Source organism: Aquila chrysaetos, chromosome 3, assembly GCF_900496995.4.
Source record: "Aquila chrysaetos chrysaetos chromosome 3, bAquChr1.4, whole genome shotgun sequence".
Taxonomy (NCBI): domain Eukaryota; kingdom Metazoa; phylum Chordata; class Aves; order Accipitriformes; family Accipitridae; genus Aquila; species Aquila chrysaetos.
In genome coordinates this window covers 21,802,201-21,827,199 of record NC_044006.1, presented here as the reverse complement: position 1 = coordinate 21,827,199, position 24,999 = coordinate 21,802,201, and the positions used below count along the sequence as shown (strand labels likewise).

Sequence of the window (24,999 nt, the reverse complement as noted above, 5' to 3'; positions counted from 1 at the left end):
GCTAGAATACATAGAAGAAGTTCAGAATTATGTTAAGCATAATAAATTCAATTGAAACATACTTAAAAAAAGGGGGGAAGTGGAAAATGCAATGATAGATGGCAAAATAGATCAAGTTGCAGCTCTAAGTATAATCCAGAAATAAAATCATGCTTTTTAGTCCCCTACTCCACTGGGTTCTTCCTACTTTATTTTTCTTCTCATATTCCTTCCCAGCAGGACTACATCAATTCACAGCTGTTCAGCAGCAATGAAAACAAGACAAGCTCTAACCTTCTGAAACAACCCTTACCCGTGCTAAAAGTGTAAAACCAGCATCTGTAAGATGTGAACATCTTGCAGCTTCCAAAATCCTAGAAAAGTTTTAAATGTTAAAGAAAATATTAACATAGAGAAAAGCAAATGCATTTGAGATACAAATCTGTTTCTGCAATTGATAGCTAATATATATATATATATGCCTATTTTTCACAGTAATTTGCAAATAAAAAGCACTAGGCACACTTTTGATCCAGCTTATCAGAAGACTCTAATAGTCACAGAACAGATTAAGTTCAATCCTCAAATCTTCTCCACATGAAGTGGAAAAAATTATACATAATTATAGGCATTTTGACCTCTTGTTTCAGTAAGACAGCATAATGCTCAAGTTTTCTCATGTATTATCTGAGGAAAGACATGGGAGAATAAACCTCGAATTAAGGAAAATGCAGATGAAGCCTGCATCTAAAACCTGTTACCTAAACACAGGATGTTGGGAAGCCACAAAACTGAGAAATGGCTTACTAGAAATATGGTCAGAGCCTGTGCATGAAGCACAGTGAGGCAAGTTAACCAGAAAGCAAGGAGCTTAAATTCTCCAAGCCCACAGTAAAAACAATAAACTACACCAACACAACCTTAAAGAAAACAACACAGCATTTTGGAAAGATAAACCTAACACTCTTTCCAGGGCCACTGGGAAACAGTACTGACAAAAAAGAAGGCCAACTGCCCCAAACAGCACCACTAGTATGCAGATCAGGCCTCCATCCCATTAATGTTTTGTCATCTTTGTTTTCTTTTTTTTAATGAACACTTTTTACTTTGCAGGTGGAGTAAGGATCAAGATGAATAAGGAGAAATCACAGCACCATGCAATGAGCAGCACAAACTAAGTGCAACTTACACACTCACCACAGCAAACACTATTTCTGTACTGGGGTCAGCAGGGAGAAGGCAGGAAAAGATGGACAAAAAAACCTCTTGCTGCAGTAACACTTAGAGGCACCTACATCCTTCCACTGGTTTAGGAGGTCATTAGAAAGCTCTGTCTCCATAAAGTACAAAGGGAAAAGCCATGCTGTGTGCATAAAAAAAACCACAACCCCACCAGAGTACAGGATGTGGGGCTCTGACTATGACTTTGCTGGATCAGTCTCTTCCAAGCCAAAAGGAAGAGCACAGCTGACTTCAGAGGTAAGCAGCCCCACAGGATACACCCTTGAAAACCACTTCCAGAGTGCTAGTTTTTAACAAGGTTCAGAAGCATGATGGAAACTCAAGAACAGCCAACAGAGAGGTACAAGACAGGTACCGCTTCCCAAATGGATGGTTGTAACACCTCTGGATTTTCTTTCCAGACTCACCTTTGGGAACTTTGTGCCCTTCCATCAAGGGCAGTTAGCAACCTATCATAAAATACTCTCAGCTACTCTGAATATTACCTAGGATACCAAATAGGAAGGGAAAAAACCCAACAACAACAACAAAATATGATTGAAGTCACATTTGTTACCCTTCTCACTCCTTTCATCAATTATTTGCTTTCAACCCCACCTACACTTAGAACCATTGGATCCCCAGCCCCATTACATTTCTGACTTCAAAGGGGGGGGGAAATTACATCCACAGTGTGCAAAATAGCGAAGCTGCTACTTACTGCACATCTGGTTGAAAAGAAGAATATGGAAACAGAGGGGTAAGAAACCAGAAGACTAGCAGCTCTAGCTTTCCTGAAATTGGGTGTGCAGTCAGTCAGAAGGGCAGAATGGGGAGAGTAAGCTATATATACACATGCTGCATCAATTAGGCCCCAGGATGAAAAACAGGTGGGAAGGCGGTGGTCAGCATGAAAATGAGCAAACTTCTAATTTTTGCTTTGTTTTAGTGATTGTACTTAATTACAGAGGGCTCTCTTTTCCAGATACAGCTGACATTTATTTCCCATCCAGTGATTCGTGACAAAGTACCTAGCATAGGAGCTGATGAAACAAAATGATATCCAAGAGCAGATTCCGCACTCTTATAAAGCAATGTTCTCCAAGACAGACCTTACAGTTACATTCATTGCCTACAGATGTCTTTTGGGCACACCTGGAGTGTCTCTGCACACAGCACCTCCCTACTCCTGTTGAATTAGCAGAGGTGGGAGAGAACATTAATGGGGTTAAAGGCAATATGATCCTAATTTTCACAGCCCCACCTAGACAAAGACATTCACAGTTCTTGGGTGCTTTTCCCAATAAGCCTCACCAAAACAACTACTAGTATTTTAACACTAAAAAGCACTAAAAAAGGAAAACAGAGAAGGTATCAAGCACTTAAATGAGCAGACATAAAAAGGTATGAGGAGACAGCTGTATCTTGATGTAGGGGAAAAAAAACAGGGAACTGGTCAAGCTTAGGATTTTTTTTCAAGGAGATGTTATTTGTGAGTGGTAACAGCTGTGGAACACAGCACCATCATGGAAAACAGCATCATAGGACATCCAAGACCCTGAAGTGAAGTGAGAGTAGCACAGCACAAAATACTCAAAAGCTTCCTAACAGGGCCAGCATGTCCAACAGAGGCAGGAGAGTTTTCTTTCATACTAAACACCGAAATGTTCAGAAGGTACGAACAAGTGCAGAATTACATTTGCCTTTGATTTCCAACATTATTTTTATCAAGTACTTTATCAAGTACTTTATCAAGATACATAATCCCAAAAATCTAGATGTAACCAGCTGTATCATCTGTCCTTCCATCACACACTCCTCTGCAGTAATCACTGCAAAGGGTCATTTTTTTTCGTTATACTGTTCCTCATTAAAGGGGAAGAACGGCAGACGCCTTCCCCCTCGTGGTACAGACAGGGGCTAACAGTTTACCTACCAAAGTCAAAAGAATTTCTTAGAAAGAACTGCACAACTAATAGCACTTTAGACCACCTTTTATTTCCAATCTGAGCTGTGAATTGAGAGAATGAGAGAAATCATGGAAAGAGACCAGTAGTAACAGCACAGCTTTCTAAGGAACGCAGTTAAGTGTCAGAAGACTCCTAAGCCCCTAACACTGGCACACGTAAGCTCTTGTAAGTATGAATGGTGACATGAAGGGGACTGTCACTCTGGAATTCTCTTAAGGACAGGTTTTCTACAGTAACAAAAGCTCTTTTTCATTCATTCAGCTAAAGGAACACTGCATGTCAGCATACTGCATACTGGCATTTGAATGTAGCTTCCCCTATTTTTCCCCTTTCCTCCGTTTATCTGTGACTGAAGTATAACAAGCTGCAACTCCTGCACATTCCTGTCATAAATGGCAATTTACTTTCATCCAAAAATCTTTTGGTTTGATTTAATTTACATTAAAATTAGACCTTGCAAGAAGTATTATATGTCTCTACAGCCAGAGAGCTGCTGCATGACTGAGCTTTGTTATTAAAGCTGAAGATGTCCTCACTTCTGAGGATACCACCATAACATGTATGTTAGCACAAATTACACCAACATAAAAGTTCATATTATTTTTAACTGATGAGCCCCTATCACTCAAAACATCCCACAAGTATCAGTCCTCAGTACTTGTGGAGACATTAGCACACTCCATATCAGAGTTTAAGAATGCCAGGATGCACTGCAGAGCATACTAAAAAAACATGCTAATAAAATCTGTGAATATAATACTCAGGTATGATTTAGCTATTTTTTTTGCAAGACAAACCACTGCAATAAACCACATCAGAGTACAAACATCACAAGACAACACATCTACAGATATTTTTACCTTGTAAAAAAATAATGGGTTTTATATCTTCTTTTCTTCTGGCTTGTAATTAGTACCTAAAACACTTAGCTAGAAGCACAGAATTGAACTGCTAGGTTCAACGTGTTTTATTTGTCACATATTACTTCCTGTTTTTCTAATATACAGTGGGCTACATTCATATGTCAGCTACAGAGGACCAGCCCTCAAGTTTATATTCAGCTGGTACTTCTAACTTAATGTTTTGATTGCAAAGGTAACACAAAGCTAAATCAAACCTGTGGATATCAGCTGATTATCTTCAGAAGTGAATTTCTTAGATCAGGCCAGTAACAATATGACATACTCACAACACGCTCACGACATACTCACTTCAGCCTTGGACAGTTTAGACCAAGTGCTGTGAGAGAAGCATCTGTAAGGTTGCTACAGCCTGAAACACAGAGTGACTGAAGTCTATGGCATCCTCTACAGATTTTTACAATGCCTTCATCTGAAATTTGCTGCAACACAGAAGAAGGTTAAAGTTACTCCCTTATCAAGTAATCAGCTAAGAACAAAAATCAAGTCATATTACTGAATTGTTAGTGTACTGTACATACCCATGGCAACCTGTGGATTTTCAACCAAAAAATACAATCGTGAAACCATCTTCACTGATAACAAAGACAATCAACACACACAATTCCTACTTATCTATGTCTTTTTCCCCAGATCTCTAGTACTGCTCAAAGGCAGTCTGAAGCACAGAGGGAGAGTTGTTTGTTGTTGTCTTCCTCTTTCACTTTGCTTTTGCTTTATAATTTTCATTTATTTTTTTTTTATTGTAGTTGTCATTGTGTGAAATAGCTCACTGCTTCTATGTTTGTAGAGTTCAGGTCTTTCATTCCAGTGACTGTAAGTTCAGGAACAGTGCAAAAGAGACCTTAAAGCTCAACAGCAGGAGAGCTAACTATCTATTTTGCACTGGAGCACTAGGACCCAAGGGTAAAAATCCTTCACCTTCAGATAGTTTTCAAAGCAAGAGTTACAGGTAAACAATTATATATAACCCATTCTTTACAGAAGATAAATGTAAAGCCAGGTTTGCCCTACCCTATGCAGTTGTCTTTAACTGAAAGATTTAACTCAAAAGAGGGTTTTTCATTTCTCAAAATTGTTTTGTACTAGATATTCTGAAAACAGTAACTCTAAATTTGGAGTATGAATAAAAAAATTTTCTCTGAAACAGGAACTATAAGAAATAGCCCCAATGCAGCTGCACACAAAATAGCAACAGGAACTAGGTTATTGGCGTGTGTGTGCAAATATTATTTTGTTTACATGTTTTCTATTCTGGAAAAAGTATTCTCTCCTCCTCCCACTCTTAACTCCAAGAATTTAATTTTTCTGCTGAATGACTAATTCTTCATGGTGAAACAGGTTATTTTATTTCCTGGCCTAACATTACCCTTCCAATAACAACAAGGACCTCTACTTTATTTTGAATGGAAAATACACATTCCTTTTATAAGTCACTCATCTAGGTACACTAATACTACTATAGCATATTTCTGAGGCTATTACCACAAGCATTACCTTTCATAGATGAAAACAGGACGAGAAATAGCAGCAGCTCAGCACAAAGGGAGATCACCTTATGCTCCCTCCCCCAACCCAGCATTTTTTAATAGCAGTTTATATTTGCACAATTTGTTCTGTCAAATAAAAATTATTCTAGACAGAAAACTAGAAGTCTTGTCTTCTTTTTGTGGATCCAGAAGGATTTGCATCATCTACAGATAAGAAGATAAGCTTCTTTTTTTTTTAGATTAAAAGTCCAACAGCAGTCAGGTATTTCTGGATTTGACTCTCCAAAACATGTTTTCTGGAATTGTTTTGTTTCCTTTGAGAGATACTCATGACACTATTATTGTGAAAAGGAACTATTTTGGAGGTGAGGACTATGTAAATTTTATGCTGCTGTTGGAGATGGACAAAACCCTCAAGTTATATATGAGAATTTTCCATTCTGAAACTGCTTGTGATTTCAATGCCTACATCCCTCTCAGAAAAGAAAAGTGCTCAAAAAATGCTTGCAAGTCCCCAGTTTCTAAAATCTTTCTCTAAAGATGGTACCTTTCAGATGTGCAGTTTCCAGAGTTAATATCAGTTCATTCCATAGCTGCTGGAGCTGGCCTGGCATTTTACAGGGTACATAGAAGAGAGCCACTAGAATCAAAGTGTGGATCATATAAAGCACAAGGAGACCTGCTGTGTAAAAATCAGTGCTAGCTCTTTGATCATAAAGAGCCTGGCTGCTTCTGGAAGCATGCTTCTAATCTACAGCAAGCAGGACACAAGTCCAGCGAAATAAAACTTTAAAGCACATGTAACTAGGTAGGACACAGACTATCAACTCAAAAAATTCAAAGGAAAAAATACTTTCACTCATGAGGGGTTTTTTGTTGGTACTTCATATCTACATGACAACAAACATACTGGCCAAAGGAAAACTCTGGTATACTCCTATGCCAATGCCCCTTTTAAGCGGGAGAGATCATAACTGATTATCATCAGACCTCTTGAGAGCCTTCCACGAAAATAATCAGAAAAGGCTGGCCTCAATGTATCTCATTAGTCTCAGGTAAAATAAAACGTAAGAACAACTTTGGAGAAGGAGGACAGCAAAAGGAAGAGTGAAAGGGGAGGAAATTACATACTGACTTTATTTATGTAAGTGTGGTTCTGCCTAAAACAAGGAATGTCCTTTCATTCCCATTTTCTTTAGGTGCCCAGCTTCAGTAGGCACCTAAATTCAGATTGAAAAATCTGAAAATTCTCTCTTTCACTAAACATCTGGCTCATGGATGCTCAAGCTCTGTATTCGTATTGTTCTTAATTTCTGCAATTTTTTAATGTAACTTTTAATAATCCTTAACACTCCAAAATGTTCAACACTTTAAAGAAATCTATTAGGTCCAAAAACTTTCATCGAATCTTAATAAAAAATGGTCCCATGCCACATTCATTCAGGAATGATGTGTAAAACAGATTTGAAAGTTTTAGCCCAAGCAGACTTTATACCTTCTAGCAATAAAACCTTAGAAAAAATTTCAAAAGCAAAAAAAAGAATCTAGCTTCATTATTCAAATTTGCATGACTGAAACACTGAAATTCTAATTTATTTTCTAAGGCTTATTTACAGACAAAGAATGACTTAAATACATTAAATACATTAGATCTTTCCTGTTCCTAAAGTCACATCAGAAACAACAAAAAAGCCAATATAAAATACAGCAAATCTAATTTTTGTGTACTCTCTAAGCAGAATTAAAAGTACATGAATGGTTCCCAGTCATTTAATTACAAATGCATGTGTTCTTCCATTACTATTTAAAAAGCATGCCCTTCTCCTGCTATCTAGATGGTTCTGAATCATCTTCAGTTATGATGCCATCATATTTTACTGTCAATTATGTAGCCCAGAATATGGCTTCTGCTCAATTAGAAACCTTAAAATTATGAATAGACCAAAATGTTTGACCTTAACGGATGGGAGAACAAGAACTACATCTGTAAAACTGCATGGTTTAGCGCATACACAGTTCACGAGATTTGAATGAATGCAGCTAATTCTTATGCTAGAGCTTACTACAGTTAAAAAGTGTAATGAGGGGAAAAAAAATAACCCAACACTCCAAATCCACACTCAGCTGTAGAAACAGCCAGCTCATTTAAGACCTCTATTCCACAAAATTCTGTAAACTGTAGAGATGTAGTATTTGAATTATTTAAATGTGTAGCAGATCAATTCATTAGCATTCAAAAATGGTTTATGATTCTTAGAGAATATATCTTTTTGAAGCTTCAAATACTTACTGTACAGGATTGCAAATTCAGGATTACAAGTTCATGACAGTGATTTTGAATGTGTTTCAATGCTTCATCTTCTAACTGTATTTAGCAATTAAACCGGACATAGGAAAAGAAACAAGAAATTAAAAGCACAGCAAAGCAGCCCAAAGAATGTATACATCTTGTACTATTGAACAAAAGACTATAACAAAAACATTTTTTTTTTTAATTCATGGAGATTTCAAAAACCCAAAATAAAATTTTATTCCTAAAGGATCACCCAAGCAGTTACGTACCTGTGTGCAACCTCTAAGAAATAGAGCTTTTAGTCCACTACACCCTTTCACCAGTGCTTCAATACCATCCTTCGTAATCTGATCACACCAGGAAAGATTCAAATGTTCCAGATTTCTGCAACCCTCACTGGGAGAATTAAAAAAATACATAAAGTTAAATCCAGCCTTCAAATAGTCATAACAGTGGGAAACCCAAATTAAACACACTGTTAGAAATTAATGATAGCCAGTGGACTGTGCCAGGCCTCCACAGAAAAGTCATGAGAAAAGACCACACACAAACATCAGTCTACACCCAAGAAGTCCTAGATACAGGATATAGTCAGCGCTGATACACAGTATTAAGGTTCAGCATTGATTTTTTTCACTTTATTAAATGTTGAACAGCTCTTTAAATGCTTTTCTTTAACACAAAACACTGAATCTTCTTACCTTAAGCCTTTCAAAGAGCTGTTCGTGATGGCTACGCAAGATGTCAGATCCAGATGTTTCAGCTTGGAACAGAATCTGCTAAGACTGTAACACGTGCTGCAAAACAGCAGACACACTAAAAATACCTTCAGCTACTTCTTTTTCCAAATTTTCCCATCAAACAAAAAACCCCTTTGACTTACCTGTCAGTGATTTTTGTGCACCCATTTAGATTTAAGTGTTCGATGTTTCTACAGTTCTGTGCAAAGGTCCTAAAACAGCAACAAAAAGCTGGAGAATTAATATAATGTCACAAGTTGCAATACAGTCACTACAGTGCGCTCTGTTCCCTAGGGCCTTCCAACCTCAGTCAAAAAGCTTAATCTTCAAGCCACACAGTGTTGTTACAAAGTACACTTCAAATACATCTGTCTCAGTGGTTGCTTTTTCCTTTTGCTATTACAAGTTTCTCTCTTCAGCAACTCTTGAAACCAAGTGTTGCTCCTCTCTCAAATACCACTTGAGCAAGGTGTTTATTTCTGTCATATATAAGCCAGAACTGACTTGCTTCAAATGCCTTAACTAAAAACATTAAGGGCATAAACAGAAAGGTTTAAAAATCACATCAGTTAAATATTAAGCTGCTGGGAAGAGTTTTTGCACACGTCATTACTGAAGCCTTTGTAGGTCTTAAGGAGCTCGCTCCCACATCAAATGAAAAGCAACGTACCTTGTGCCTTACAGAAGTAGGACCTAAGCCTATCGGACTACCAATGGAAAGCCCTGTGGGTTGCAAATTAGTTATTTATGATTTTAAAAATTGAAATGCATCTACATGCACTACTGTGTATGAACTCTAAGGATGATTGGAGCTATTATACTGCTAAAAGCCTGTATATATCATTATACTAATTACCCAGAAGAAATACACAAACTTTCTTTTCATCTCTGCAGAGTAATATTTACAGCTGCGTTGCATTTCAGAACAGTTTTTATGCCCGTGTTTCCTCCAACTGCATGGATTTTATTGGCGGGGTGGAGGAAACGCACAAAAACAGTTTTGTCTGGAGGCTTGCCGTGGTTAAGAGATCCAACTACACACTCAGCTGGTAACAACTTCCTGGCTCTCCACTGTGGATTGAAAACAATGGAAAAAAACCCAGCAAGCAGTTATACTGGTGAGAGTTTCCACTTGAATTCTCAAAACAGCTATTCCAAAAATCATGTACTGGAGGGAGATTTACAATTGAGACACTCTTCAAATCACTTGGAAAGATGCTACACTCTGGAGGAACAGCAGCAAACTTTGCCTCTGAGATTCAAGCATGGGGCATGTCTCGGGAGAGCTGCCACAAACGTTCGGTACTTCCACAGCCAATACCTACTTCGATAATTGGCTGGTTTTAAACAAAAGTTGATGTCACCCACAAAACTAATCGATCTGGAAACAACTCAACACAAAAAGCCTGACAGGAAAAGTCATTTTCAGAACAAGTATCTGAAAATTAATGCCAACTTTCTTATGCTAATGTTTTGAAAGTCTTAAAGCTCATGCATTTATCATTCATTTGTTAATTTCAATATAACCTGCTTATATTTCAGAGGTGAATCATCTTCCTTCCTAAACTGTCTTAGACACCACCATCTGCACCAGTTAGTAGTTACGGATGCACCAGTAACACTCTGGTAGCTGGTCTCAGGTAAGCCTGTCCTATTACCTGCTAGCATAACTAGCTGTATCATCCCTACAATGTACACATGCTACACACTGAACTGCTGTATATTTATTCTTAAGTATCTGTTTACTAAATATATCATTATTTTAAAGTATCCCATCTCCAGCCCTCCCCCTCTTCTCAAACGCTACTAATACCTGAACCCACCTACAATTTTTGGTCCTATTCACAACCCTCACTGCAGTCCCCTAGCCTTAGCATCCTGAAAAGCACAGCTGGGAGCCTAAAGCAAACGTGAGAATGGAGTTAATGCGGGGGCAGGGCGGGGGGGGGGGGGAGCAGAACAACTGTTACCTACTTCACAACTCCTTCTTCCTACACCCTTCTCATCACCTTTCCCACTACCTCCTCCCCATGGTAGTTGCTACTTCTGTCAGAGCCTGCCTTCCCCCTCTCCCCCACTCCTGCTATTGCCTTCCCTACTGAGGACATGGGGACCATCTGTGTGAATACTCTGGGAACTTGGAGGCGCATTGCAGCAAGTTAACTCTGGTTGGGGCTACCTCTTTTTTGACAGCAATTGCCAGTAATATGGGAGATGGTAATGATACACACTTTCCCCTGAGGAGGCAAGACTGCCTGAAGGCAGAGACACACCACGGAGCAGTTTGGGAATGGCCTAGAGGAAAGGAAATCTCTGGGGAAGTATTCGGGTCTGAAGCTAGGATGCCCATTTGGGTTACTAAAGCAATCCATTGCTGAACTAGTTGCTGGATGAATCTACTCTAGAGACAAAAGTCAGTGAATTAGACCTACTTACAAATTTTAGAAAGAGCTAAAGGTCACAAGACACTAACTTAATGCCCAGTGCTTAACAAAATCTTTGTGCTTGTATTTTTCTCCTAAGAATGGCCACACTAGGTCAGACTGAACACCATTCAGCCCAGCCTCCTGTGACAGCGGAGGAAAGCATAACTACAAAAAGCCATACCCCGAGGCTTTCTCCAAATATTCTTTGAGCCCTGACGAACTTGTGGCTTAGGGACCCCCTTCAGCTGGAGGTAGGATCTTTGGGTTTAAATACTCAGAGAAATATCCACAGAACAGTCTGGCTAAACAGTCTGCATATAGAAAAAGCTTATATGGATTCAAATGATCTTCTGGGAACAAACTGCACAGTTCAATTTATATACTGTGTAAAGAAGGGCCACTGTCTCTAAAGACTCCCAAGATGTTCCTGTTGCCTGCCTGTTCTTATATTAGAGCAAGAAGAGAATCCCAGGCCTTTCCCGATTTTGTAGGCACTCAATCGTACCAGTCTTTATTCTTCCTCCCATTGCTATGGTCACCTCTTGTCCAGACTACAAGATAAACTATAAACTGACTGACTACTAATCTTGATGAAACTAATATTGTAGGATACCAGAGTACAGGTCTGAAAACATTTTAACTTCTTGAAACCTGAGAGATATCCACATAATACTAGTGAAAGAAAAAGACACATTTCTGAAAAGCACAGTTCTCATTTCTTAGTTCATTTCCAGCAAATAACAGTAGCTATACTTTGATCTCAAACTGACATCTCATTTAGTCATTATTAAAGTACTTAATACTTACTTAAGTATCCCATTTGGTCATTAGTCAGTACTTAGAAATCCAAACAAATGTAATAATAATTGCTTTTGGTCTGGACATTAGGAAATGAGTGACGTCTCAATCTAGGACTTTACTTACTTTAAAGAGGAGTCTCCAACACCAAGACATCCTCTCAGACTAAGTTGTCTCAGGAACCCACCACACCTTTTCGATATATTTTCCACAACACGACCCTTAAACCAAATAAAAGGAAGATTTTATTGAGTTTTATTCTGACATAACATTCTAACCAAATTAAAAATGCCAGGAGTGAAGACCAGCCCCAGCTATACCCCACCAGAACTACACCTCTTTGAGTTTCTTTTGCTACTTTATGAAAAATGTTACCTGTTGAGAATCTCCACTCACATTGAAGTGCTATTCAATTCAATCTTTAGTTCTCTCTTCTTTTTTTTTTTTTTTCTCTCAGTCTATCACACATGGCTCAATTTTTTGTCTTAGCAAAACCTACTCATTAAGACTGCTAAAATGATCTGCAAGTTTTGTCAGATGTGTAAGGAACTGAAGAACTGCCCCAGAGACGCAGTGGGAGCCTCGAGGATCACTGTTACTACTACAACATGTAAGTTTAAATTGTCCATGAAGACATACGTCACTGAACTGCAGCCTCCGATGAGTCCCGTTTTACAGTCCCTGCTATAGGGATGATTACCTCTGCAATGGAAAGAAGGTGCTGAACACCTTGGTGGGAGCAGCCACTTCAGTTGCCTCTAGAAGATTTGCCAGAGCCCACCTGCCAGTCTTCAGTGTCAGGTATATTTGGGTGTCTGTGCTTAACACTTAGGGATGCCAAAGAACTTCTCACATTGTGAAGCTTACACACTTTATGCACCGTTACTTGTCAAAAGCTGAAGCGCAGCTTACCACAAAACCTGCCTATTTGACCCCACATAGCTACAAAATGCTTTTTACTTACATCCTGAAAGTGCATTTTGCTATACATTAGGAGTAAGCAGAATGACACAGTACTTCTAATATTCAATCTGAAAGTACTATTATGCAAAAATGTTATTAAACTACAGAAATAGACACCTTTTTCTTTTGGTAGGAAAAACAAGATAAGATAGCAAAAAGCAGGTGGCCGCTGCAAAAACTGACTAGACATCACATTGTATCTAATTTTAGGGAGGTAAGGTAAAAGAAATCAACACTGATCATTTAACAAACAGGACTAATACCTAACAGCACCTTTTATTTTCTTCTCTTTATTTTTTTTTTAAGCAGGAATACTTACAAAATTAGAGATCAGTGGATTTTTTGTTTGTTTTCCTCTCTACACAGGACAGTAACAATTTTACTGAAACAGTAACATGTTTCTTATATTTTGTTGTCCACCTCTAATACCAAAGCCCTGGCTAGCACTATGTGAAAATATTTTCTTATCAGAGCTTGTTTCTTAGCCTATAAGTAACATTGTTTATCTTATCTATCTCTCAGAAGAATTTACACTAAAACAAACAAACTGAAAATCATTATACAAACAGAATTATGTATTTTTAAAGCTTTAGTCAGAATTCTTTCTCAACAGAGGCCAAATACCTTTACTGTAAGGCTAAAGTCGTCAATGAGTAACATGTAATGCAAGTTCAATCTACATTGCAGAAAAAAGCCAAACCCTAATGCATTATTCAAAGAAAATAGAAAAAAAGAAGTTTTCCTAAACCCATTTATTTCTTTAAGCATGTAAAAATCCCCAAAAACAGCATATGCAAAAAGACAATTTAAGTGCATTCAAATGTGTTTAGCTCTTTGAATTATTCAATGTCACACAAAAAACCTAGTTCTTCAGATTACCCCAGTTTACATTTTGTTCCACACACCAAGAAATCCTAAGGCCCATTTAACTTCAAGATCCTCACACATCTTTGTGACAGAAAAGAAACAATTTTTCTTTACAGTTTGGGGTTTTTCCCCCCCTCACTTTATTCTCTACCACATGAGGTCTTAAATATGGAAAATTTCACAAAACCTAATTTTTCATTATTTGATAGTCTCAGATCAAGTACTGCTTGATGCTATGTGAAACATCACCAAACAGTACAACATCCAACTGAGCAAAAAGTTGCCAAATACAATTAGCAGCTTTTACCTGTCCTAAATCTATAGGCAAAAAAATATTACTAAAATAGCTGAAGAAAAAACAGAGTTCTTAGACACTGAATATGAAAGTTTATCTTGTTCAGAACTACCTTATGTAATAACTGCTGGTTTAACATACTCTTATGAATAAATTTAAGGGGTTTATATTACAAATGTACTTAAATATAATATACTGAAGTAACTGAATTGCTCCAAACCACAACAGCTTCTTATAGCAAAAGAGGATCATAACTTAATTTCATGCCTTCTCCTGAATCCCATGCTACAAACATAGTGTCTCAAAGGGCAACACCACTAGGTACAACATAAGACAAACATATCGAAAACATAAAAATCCAATACTGTTTCTAAATAGCAGAAAGGTTTCAGACAGAGAAAAGGCCTACCAACAAAAAGACCACAGACCTGTAGGGTTTTCTTTATTATTTCTTAGCTTGTGTTTCTCATTTGCTTTTTTTTGAAGGCAACTGAAAAGATGACATCATAGCTCCAAGTCTTCTTAGACACATTTAGAGAGAGGTAGATGCCAAAAAAAAAAAAAAACAAAAACAAAAAAAACCAAAAAACTTTCTCCTACCTCTGTAAGATCCTCATGTTTAACATCAGTATAGCAGAGGAGTTGGCAGTAAAATTTTAAAAGAGCGGTGAAAAAAAATATACCCTATATATTACTGTAAAGCTTTAGGAACAGTTTGAAACACGGTGAGCAAAATACACCAAATGAAACCCATCTGGATTTTATTCATGCAACTAAGAAGCTAAAACAAAATCCAGAAGCAAATTCATTATTGTATTCTAAATTTAAGTTGTATCATCAAACAACGAACAATAAATCAGTTCAGATTCAATTAAGGAATTGTATTTCCACATGGATTTTTGTCTTCATTTTCAGATGTCATATTTTATTTTGTTATGCACATCTATGATAGCATTAATGCAGACATGTTTTTCTTACCAAAGACAAGACCGCCCTAATCCTTTCATTATATGCTGAAAAGGACTTTCATGCACATGCACCCGCATTTCAGGCAAGGTTCAAACCTTATAAAACAAACGTTCAGAAAATGGTAATCAGATACACACCAAATCAAATCTAGGCAAGTCAGCGGTAAGAAAAGTTGTTCAGCATTTTATTGTTTCAATCTCCAAGTCCTACAGCCAAGTGTCCAGAGAGCTTTCTGCACTAGATGGCACCCTCACAGAGAGTCTGGGGACCAGCAACGAAATTATCCTCTTGATCATGAAAGTGATTCCGAGGCACCATTTATATCTTTACTTTCTGGAAATGAGCAGCTTTGAATTTCTAGAGCCCTGTATATATATGATATATGCAAATTATCTGAGACATACCTGGCAACCAAAACTGAAATATTCATCCAGTGTAAAAAAGGCAAATACGGAGTTCTTTTCCATTTGTTCCTTCTCCGTATTATCATCTTGAACTTTAGTCTTTAAAATGTGTGAACGCAAGCACAGTCTATGGGATACTCAAAATGGGCTATGCTCTTAAACATCACCATAGGAATGAAAAAAAAAACCAAACCCCAAAGACACTAACCTCTATATCCGTTTGAAAGTTAAAGAGGTCTATTCTTTGCCAATTGCTTCCATCCAGAGCTAAAACATTCCATGCCTACAGAAAACAAATACAGTTTATTTATTACCTCCACTGCCTGCTCCCTTCATTTTCCTCTCAGCAATTCAAACATAACAAACTCAAATATAACAAAATATACAATTTCAGGTAGCATTTTTTAAAAAGAAATATAACTGTAGATATTAGTAGTCATACAGTATCAGCTAGTTAAAAACATAGAATTTGTGGAAATGAATCTCAAATCTCCTGAATGGATTGCACTTCAAAGGCTAACTTACATTCATAAAACATGCAGGAAAGGAAGAAATTAAACATAAAGTACGCACATGGACGCAGTGAGATTTAACCATCCATTTTTTAAAAAGCTTTTGTAAATTTGTCTAATAAGTTACTTTTGCTAGATCTATATGGAGAAAAGTAGCTGCAGATGAGATTCTTTTCCAATAAAACCACAGTTCTTCAACCTCACTAGTTACTATTCTGAGAGGAACAGCAACCTTTCAGAAAACTGCTGACTTTCCACTGTTAGGATCAGGCCTTTCCTTTACACGTGCTAAGTTACAGGTACTGTTTGAGAATTTGTCCTTCAATGTCAAAGCAATAATTGTTCAAAGTAAAACAAAACAAAAGCACCAGAGAAACACAAATATGCTCAGAAAAACAGAAAAAAGAATACCGCATCCAACTGACAGGCAGTTCTGAGAGAAAAATACAACTTATTCAATCATTTTGCTTTTCTTCCACTGTTTTCTAGGCTTTAGCTGAAGGTTCTAACAAAACCTGATGTTAGTTGACTCACAGAACTTACTGAAGTTGCAGGTCAGAGTGATATGGGTATAGGAATGAAACAGTTACACACTTAGTTATACATTAAAACAAGCAAAAAGACCCCAATAAAAACAACAAGCAAACAAAACAAAACCCAATCCTCATTAAGAGAAAGAAGAAGAGCATGAAATAAAAAAGTTCTTTCATGTTGTATAAGAATACACTTCACTGTACACACTTGATGTACGAACAGAATATTATTCATTTTAATTCAAGAAAAAAAAAATCAAGATGAGCTAAACATAAAAGCTTACTTAACATGCTTTCTATTATCTTCTGTGTGCCTTTCTCTCTACTGGTAGTCCAGCTACTTAACACCTTTTGTACTTGGCAAGCAAACGATGGACGTACTTCTTAAACACATGGTGCACATTAACTTAACTACATGGAATTTTAAGCAGAAAATGCGTCTGAAAAATAGTGTTATACAGCCACATGCTTTATAAAAAGCAAATGCCATCATGTCAAACTGGGCTTAATCCTTTCTCCAGATATAGACCATACACGACTGGATATCTTTTCCATAGCCTTTAAACATTAGTCCGGTACATAGCAACTAAGTCCACATCTGACTGCAAAACTGGACCCACTGTTTATTTGTTTTAATAAACAAAGAGACTGAGAGAACTCTTTGATTACAGGAAGCAGATTGCCCTAAAGCCCATGATTTGCACGTAATTAAGTGAATAGCATCCCAAAGAACAACAAAAAACCCAAACTGAAATACATACCTTGGAAACCTGTGCACATCGACACAAAGTAACTATGTCCAAGAAAGAAAATATTCTGGGAAGAAAGGAAAAGAACAACAATTAAAATGTTTTATTTCAAATGCAGACTAATACATTAATTCACACCTCTGTACTTCTATGGAAAGACACCAGTTACACAAGAAGCAAGTTAAATACATGTGTGTTTTAAATACAAGTGTTTTACCAAATTATTTTGTTTATTGAGACTTAAGGAATAATATCATAGCTATCATCTAAAGACTGTCAACACCAACTTATTAGAACCAGCAGGTGCTTCTTCTGAAAATCTATTTTCTGTTTCCTCCTCCTTACTACCCAAACATGCATGAGTGATAACAAATTCTTTTTTCTTCTTTTTAATTCAGAGAAACTAGCTTATATACCTTTAATTGTGCTACAATTAAAGAAGTAACTTACACAAATACAGGTGAAGATTTCAGAGGCTGGTGAAGAGTAAGAAATGGAAAAACAACACATACATAAATCCAAGTTCAAGAATCTAAGTACTAACAGAAAGAACAAAGACCAAAATGTCTAAAGGGGTTTCACAGTGACTACCAAGTCTAACACAGTCAGTATATTTTTTTTAATTCACTCTACAAGAAACAACTGCAACTGAAAATTTACATTACTATTCTCATCACAGAACCAATTCCTCAAGGCTGCCAACTCTTAATAGTTTTCTGAAAGAAATTTTTCACTGTCAAAATGAATTTTGCTAAATACCATTTCCAAACAACAATGAAATTGGGTCAAAGGATGTTCTCCGAAAAAAAAAAAAAAATCATTAGCTTAAGCATAAAATACAGATCCTATTCCAAAATCATTTTCTATTACAGAGAAAGATATGAAATACATGAAAGATGTTACTGTAATTCACATATAAACTGCTACCTGCTCACCAGTGAACTTTTTCAGTCATCAAAACAATCAACAGTAATAATAACAATTTCATCTTACAGTGAGATGTTAACACTGAGGAGCAAAGAACTGTTAAGAGATGCTGAATTTAATCATGTAAAATTCTGTTTACTATTTTCCAAGTAGAGATCTGAAGCTAGAGCTTGAAATGGATGCCCACATCTTAAGTGCTATGATTTTTAGCTGTGGCAAGAGTCAAAAAATGTAATGGAAGTTAATGGAAATACTTCTTAAACATAACAGCCTTCTGGACATTTGTTATGATTACTTCAGGTATTAGTTTTCCAATATTTCATTAACAGAGGAAAATATTTTCTCTTTTTCACTGTACAATAATACATTTTCTCAAAAAAATATTAGCCATGCAAACAGAAGGACATTCTCAGAAGCTATGAAACAATTTATAAAACCCTGTTGATAACATTATTTTGATAGCATCTATTTTGTAATCTGAACACCCATTCTGAGGTCTGCCCACTTTAAGGTACTCAGCAGCGTTTCATGCACAAAGTACACATTTAATGTACTCAGCAAGATTGCTGGACTGTTCAGATGAGCACTGAAAACGTTCTCTCTCAAGAGCAGCATTTATACCAATAACCCACCATGAACCCTCTTCTGAGGTCACCTTTCCCCCCTGCCATGAGGCAAATGGCTGAGGATGAGGGTGTGGAGATCATGCTAGAGAGGTGCAAAAGCTTCTTGGCTTGTAGAAGCTTCCTCATAGTACCACTGTATGAGTGGAATCAGCAGGTGATCTCAAATTTACAGAAGCGGAAGCACAAGAGACAGACTTCTACGTTACTTGTAACAAAGAAAGGAAGGGTTGTGACGATCCATTTAATGACACAATACTCTTGCCTAAATGAAGAACGTGACATGCTTTAGAGGTGATGTATCAAGTTCTACTGTAATAAGAAACAACAGAAGAAATTCTAAGATGTTGAAGAAAGGGTTTTTTATACACCCCCACTACTCTGAGTTGTCTGGCAGTCTGTCTTCATGTTTGATTGTTTATTGCTGTTAAGTGATTAATGTTGATGCGTGATTTCTGCTAAAAAAGTAAATTAAAACTAAATGCAGAACAGATGTATTTATTTTTGCTCCATTCTTGTGACAGGTTGACCCTGGCTGGATGCCAGGTGCCCACCAAAGCCATTCTACCACTCCCCCCTCCTCAGCTGGACAGGGGAGAGAAAATATAACAAAGAGCTTGTGCGTCGAGATAAGGACAGGAGAGACCACTCACCAATTACCATCATGGGCAAAACAGACTCAGCTTGGGGAAAATTAACTCAATTTATTACAAATCAACCAGAGTAGGGTAATGAGAAACAAAACCAAATCTCAGAACACCTTCCCTCCACCCCTCCCTTCTTCCCAGGCACAACTTCACTCCCGGATTCTCCACCTACCCCCACCAGCAGCGCAGGGGGACGGGGAACGGGGTTTACGGTCAGTTCATCACACGTTATTTTCTGCTGCTTCATCATCCTCAGGGGGAGGACTCATCACACTCTTCCCCTGCTCCAGCATGGGGTCCCTCCCATGGGAGACAGTCCTCCACAACTTCTCCAACATGGATCCTTCCCACAGGCTGCAGTTCTTCACAAACTGCTCCAGCATGGGTCCCTTCCATGGCGTGCAGTCCTTCAGGAGCACACTGCTCCAGCGTGGGTCCCTTCCACGGCGTGCAGTCCTTCAGGAGCACACTGCTCCAGTGTGGGTCCCCCACGGGGTCACAAGTCCTGCCAGAAAACCTGCTCCGTGGGCTCCTCTCTCCACAGATCCACAGGTCCTGCCAGCAGCCTGCTCCAGCATGGGCTTCCCACGGGGTCACAGCCTCCTTCGGGCACCCACCTGCTCCAGCGTGGGGTCCTCCACGGGCTGCAGGTGGATATCTGCTCCACCGTGGACCTCCATGGGCTGCAGGGGGACAGCCTGCCTCACCATGGTCTTCCCCACAGGCTGCAGGGGAACCTCTGCTCTGGCGCCTGGAGCATCTCCTCCCCCTCCTTCTTCACTGACCTTGGTGTCTGCAGGGTTGTTTCTCTTACATGTTCTCACTCCTCTCTCCGGCTGCCGTTTTCTGTCCCAGAAACTTTTTTCCTTCTTAAATATGTTATCACAGAGGCGCTACTACTATCGCTGATTGGCTCGGCCTTGACCGGTGGCGGGTCCGTCTTAGAGCCGGCTGATATTGGCTCTGTTGGACACAGGGGAAGCTTCCAGCAGCTTCTTACAGAAGCCACCCCTGTGACCCCCTCCGCTACCAAAACCTTGCCACACAAAGCCAATACAGACCTGGTCAAGACTTTTCACCCCTAGGCACAAACCACTCCGGACAATGCCTCATGAGTTTGGCCTTGGGGATCTTTCAATGTTAACAGTACCTGCAGCATGCATGAGCTTCATGTCAAAGGCACAAAGGGTCATACAAGCTCACATTCCTCAACTCCTTTATGGTAAACTTGTATTTTGCTAAAGCCTAACTTCCAGAAAAGGATCTATTCTTGATTTGAAAGCCTTCAAGGGATGGAAAATCACCACCTTCTCTGGTAGTTTGTTCCACTAGTTAATGACTCTTAAAATGTTTGCCTTATTTCCAAGGTGAATGTCTGACTCCCAGCTTCATGCTTTTTTCTACTTTTCTTCAGCAAATTAAAGAGTGCTTTAGCAGTTAGTACTTTCTCCTCATCAAGTTTTAAAGCCACTTATCAGGTCATCTTTAATTCCTCTTTTCAACAATCTTTTTACTTTAGTTCTTTAAATCTCATTTTCTCTGCACATTCTTCATTTTTCCAGCATGTTTCTTCAAATCTAGACATCAGCAGCATTAAAAAATTTATTAGTATCAAAAAAACTGTACACAGACATAAAGTATGATTTCACCACCCCCCATTTTCAGAGCCATTTCAGGCCACTGTAACAGCCTTTTTGACACAGCATCAGACAAGAATCTTACAGTATCTTACCCATTTCACCCTCACATCCTCTTCTGGGATTACACGCTCCAGGCCACAGCTCTTTCTGTAGTATTCCCCAGTCCTGTATATCTATCCTCGTAAAACTAACCTGTAAAATTAATCTTGTTTGAACACCCCCCCAGTTTATCATGTTATTCGGACTTCCTTAGGAGTGCCTTGTCTTCACAGTAGTTTACCACTACAGTTCTTTTTGTGTCATCTCTAACTTATCTCCAGTGACTTCTGAGGCAGTGATTTCCAAAGCATTGAATTAAACCCCTACAGGCCTACCTGTCAATTGCTGCAACAACTATTAACCAATCCTAAATCCCTTTAACATGCACTAATACACTGCACACACAGAGTGCTACTTCTAAAATGAATAGGTCAAATGTTAAAGTCAAATGCCTCAGTAGAAACATGTAATTTTGGTTGTTAAAGCCAACCAATTGCTTAATCGCAGAGAATGATATTGCCCAATCACTTATTTTCCAGAAAACCACAACAACTGCCAGTTATATTCCTCTCTCTCAATTTTTTATCAAACAAATCTACGGTGAGTTTTTCTACTGCATACTGAATATGAGGCTGAGATTTCTAGTCATCTCTCCCTTGCCTAGATAAAAGCGTTGCAGTCAGGATTCATATTCTTCTAGTTTTCTGGAATTTTCTTGATACCCAAAACTCAACCTAAGAGGGCCACAAACCTCCTAAGTCACCTTTTTAAGGCATTTTCACAGCAATTTATATGGTCCTGCCAACTACAAGAAGTTATGATCTACAATCTCTATCATCTTCCCATGTATTTCCACACATGCTTCATTATTCCTGTGTGCTATAAACAGACTGTCCTGTGTCTTTCTAAACACAGAGATGGCTGACTCCTAATATTTTGTTTCCCTCCCCATGGAGCCACGGAAAGAAACAGCTACTTCTCAAAACCCCAACACTGTACAGCATACCACCTACAGAGTGAGAAATCAAACTGCACAAGAGTCAAACTGCTTCTCTCTCACCTTTTTTCTAAGGCCCTTCCAAATTTGACCATGTAAGGAATAAGCTTTGCAGTAATGGCCTGGCAATGACTCATTTTAAGTATTTTGATACAATACTATATGGATTGATAAAAAGTGGATAACAAAATGCAGACAGTAAGTACCACACACACATACTGTGACTTCCTGGAATTTTTGGCCCAAACCCCAAAATTTGGTATGACAGAAATGCCCAATAATTTCTAAAAAGCTTCAGCAATAACATAAGTTAGAGGTTTTTTAAATAACTGACTTGTGAATGGAATTCTATTTCAGAACTGCTGTTTTCCACATCTTTTAAATCTATAATTGTTTTGCACACAAAGAATGGTGACAAACTGTATCAAAATGAAAAACAAAATAGTAAGAACGAGAAATGCCTGACTGAAGACAGCACATCATCTAGGTAATCTGCTCAGAAGATCCTTTCAACTTTACCACACCATCCAGTTGCTACAAAACAAGGACATGACAAATTTGTCATATCTTCCCCGTTTTAGACTATGAACTTCTTAAGGATGGGACTTCATTAGTGATTTGTATAATTCCTCGCATAGCAAACCTGCTCTCAATAAAAGTCCTTTACAGGCTATTAGAATGTAAATGCAATTCGGAAGAGTAAAGCCTACACACGTGAAAAGGTACCACAGAGAGACAAAGTACAGCTTTCACAGATTTGATTCTCTTCTTTTAGCAGGTTTTTCTCAGAATTTTCTGGAAAAATGCCCAAGCATACTCTGTTAACAAGCGACAGGGGAAAAAAGCATCAGCCACTCTCAGTCCACTACTAATTTCCTTTGAACGCACACAGTCATGAAGTCTCACAACGACCATAGAAGCTGTCTTGTATTTCTCCTAAAACTTCATAGTCAGTAAATACAAAACATTATTATGATTCTTTATATGTGGAAGGTTTCTCTTCTCCCTTTGTCCCTCATTTTACTAAACACTCTACTGAGGTAGGAGGCATCTCACCATTTACTGTAGTCCAGCAGTATGTACAAACACTACAATAAAAATATGCAGGCTAGAAAACACACAAATAAGCTGAATAATTCATAGCCATGATCTGTAACAGTAGAATTTTGCATGCATAAATTTTTATCTATATGATTAAATTAAGAATGCTAGTGTTGGTGTACTTCCAAACTTCACCTACTTTGCAGGTAGGAACCTGCTCCATTGGTAAATTCCAGTAATACCTTATTCAATAAAACCACATAATAATACTTGTCTTGGAAATGTAAATGGTGAGGCATATTAAAAGCTTAAGGAGTCTGACTATTTTCTATTAAAAAAAGTATCTTTTGGCTCATTTCTGTGAGGCTCATTTTCAGCAGCATGTCACAGAAGGCTGACAAACACCAATTTCTACATGAAGCACGCATCCACTGACTCATCTAATGCTTGACTTTCCAGGTCAATTATTAAAACAAATCCCTTTTTACTACAGATGTGCTACTTTGTGAAGTAAAGCACATAAACTAGAAACTGTGAGACACTCCAAAACTTTCCAGTAACTTTTACTCCTGCAATTTCCACTTGTAAACTACTCGAGCTAAGATGCCTTTCTCAGCAGATCTACACAGCAAGTTTTTCAATAACAAACGTGGCACCAAAAAACATTTCTTTACAAGCCAAACCTCCTTTTCTTTTGCCAAGATGCTTATTACTACACAATCCTTACATAAGTATTAGCAATTACAAAAGAACAGGCTGTCTACAGGATGCCTAACATCTATTTTCAGTTGAAACAGAAGTCAGCTTTCTCTACAAACAATCAGCTCTGCTGGATATATTTTATAGTTATAGCACAGCATCTAACTTTTATGGCCTACACATTACTCGCAAGACAAGTGGATCATATTACTCGCTCATTAAAAAAATAAATTTTACTTATTTGTAAAAGTATGACCGTATGTAACAAAACAGCAATATTTTCAGTACCTAATTCTCTTAGCATCTGAAACAAAATGCCCAACAATAAATTCAATAAGGGCCAGTCCTGTTTAATCTACTGTCAAACATACAGAATACAGCAACTACATTACATGGTAATTTCTTTTGCAGGGTCCATTATGTAGCTGATACAACTACATTATGCAAATCATAAAGTAACTTTAGTCTGAAAATGAAATCCAGAAGACAGCACATGAATGTATCCCTGTTGCATTTTTGTTTTGTAGCTACTCAAATATTATGGATGCGTAATGCAACTTAAAAGGTCATATTTTTGTAACCTTTTAGAAGTTGAGTAAAAGAATAGAACACAAAACCTAAATATAGTAAGCGCCCAAGAAAAGGTCAAGCCATGAAACAGATTTTATCTAACGTTTCACAAAAAGTCAGATGCATGCTAGAATCTGTTTCAGCATCCTTGCTTAGCTCTGTTTCACTCAAAATAGCTGGTGACCTAACAATTTTAAGGAATCGCCCATTGCATTGGTTATCCTGATTCATATAATGGCAAGACACAAGAATCTTAAGAAGAAAAACTGTAACAACTGTTATTAAAAAAAGAATCTTAATATTTAACATCATTAGGTCTTTAATAATACTAGTTAGGAATCTCACTGCAGTGCTTCCAGAAGGGAAGCTGAAGTAGAAAGTTTCGGAATCCTTTCTTTGCTATTTCTCTTTTTTTTTTTTTTTTTTAAATAAAAATCATCTTTCTCCTTTCCCAACACAATATTCATTAAAGACCAAATAGTATCTTTCAAACAAAACGATGAGGCAAGTCATGTGCTTTACCTAGAAATGAAGTGGTAACAAGCTAAGAGGACTCCTAACACCCCTACACTTGTCCTTCATGCACATTAACAGCTCCACAACATCCTTCATGCTTTCCTAAAACTGGAATATTTGTGGAGGGGGATGATCCAGATTTCTAACTTTAAAAGCTCCATGGATTGTCCA

General features: G+C 37.9%; 1 protein-coding gene across 2 annotated transcripts in view; it reads right to left on the bottom strand.

Moving 5' to 3' along the window:
- FBXL2 (F-box and leucine rich repeat protein 2) overlaps positions 1-24,999 on the bottom strand; it is a 56,781-nt gene that overhangs the window by 8,599 nt on the left and 23,183 nt on the right. Inside the window, exons 3-11 of one of the 2 annotated variants that reach the window (XM_030008621.2) lie at positions 17,142-17,196; positions 15,544-15,618; positions 11,964-12,058; positions 8,757-8,825; positions 8,575-8,670; positions 8,143-8,269; positions 7,871-7,945; positions 4,382-4,512; positions 293-353 (exon numbers count right to left, since the gene is read on the bottom strand). In XM_030008621.2, coding sequence (XP_029864481.1) covers positions 293-353; positions 4,382-4,512; positions 7,871-7,945; positions 8,143-8,269; positions 8,575-8,670; positions 8,757-8,825; positions 11,964-12,058; positions 15,544-15,618; positions 17,142-17,196 — 784 coding nt within the window. Of the gene's footprint in view, positions 1-292; positions 354-4,381; positions 4,513-7,870; positions 7,946-8,142; positions 8,270-8,574; positions 8,690-8,756; positions 8,826-11,963; positions 12,059-15,543; positions 15,619-17,141; positions 17,197-24,999 lie in introns of those variants that run through there. The other variant, XM_030008622.2, reaches the window with a different exon arrangement.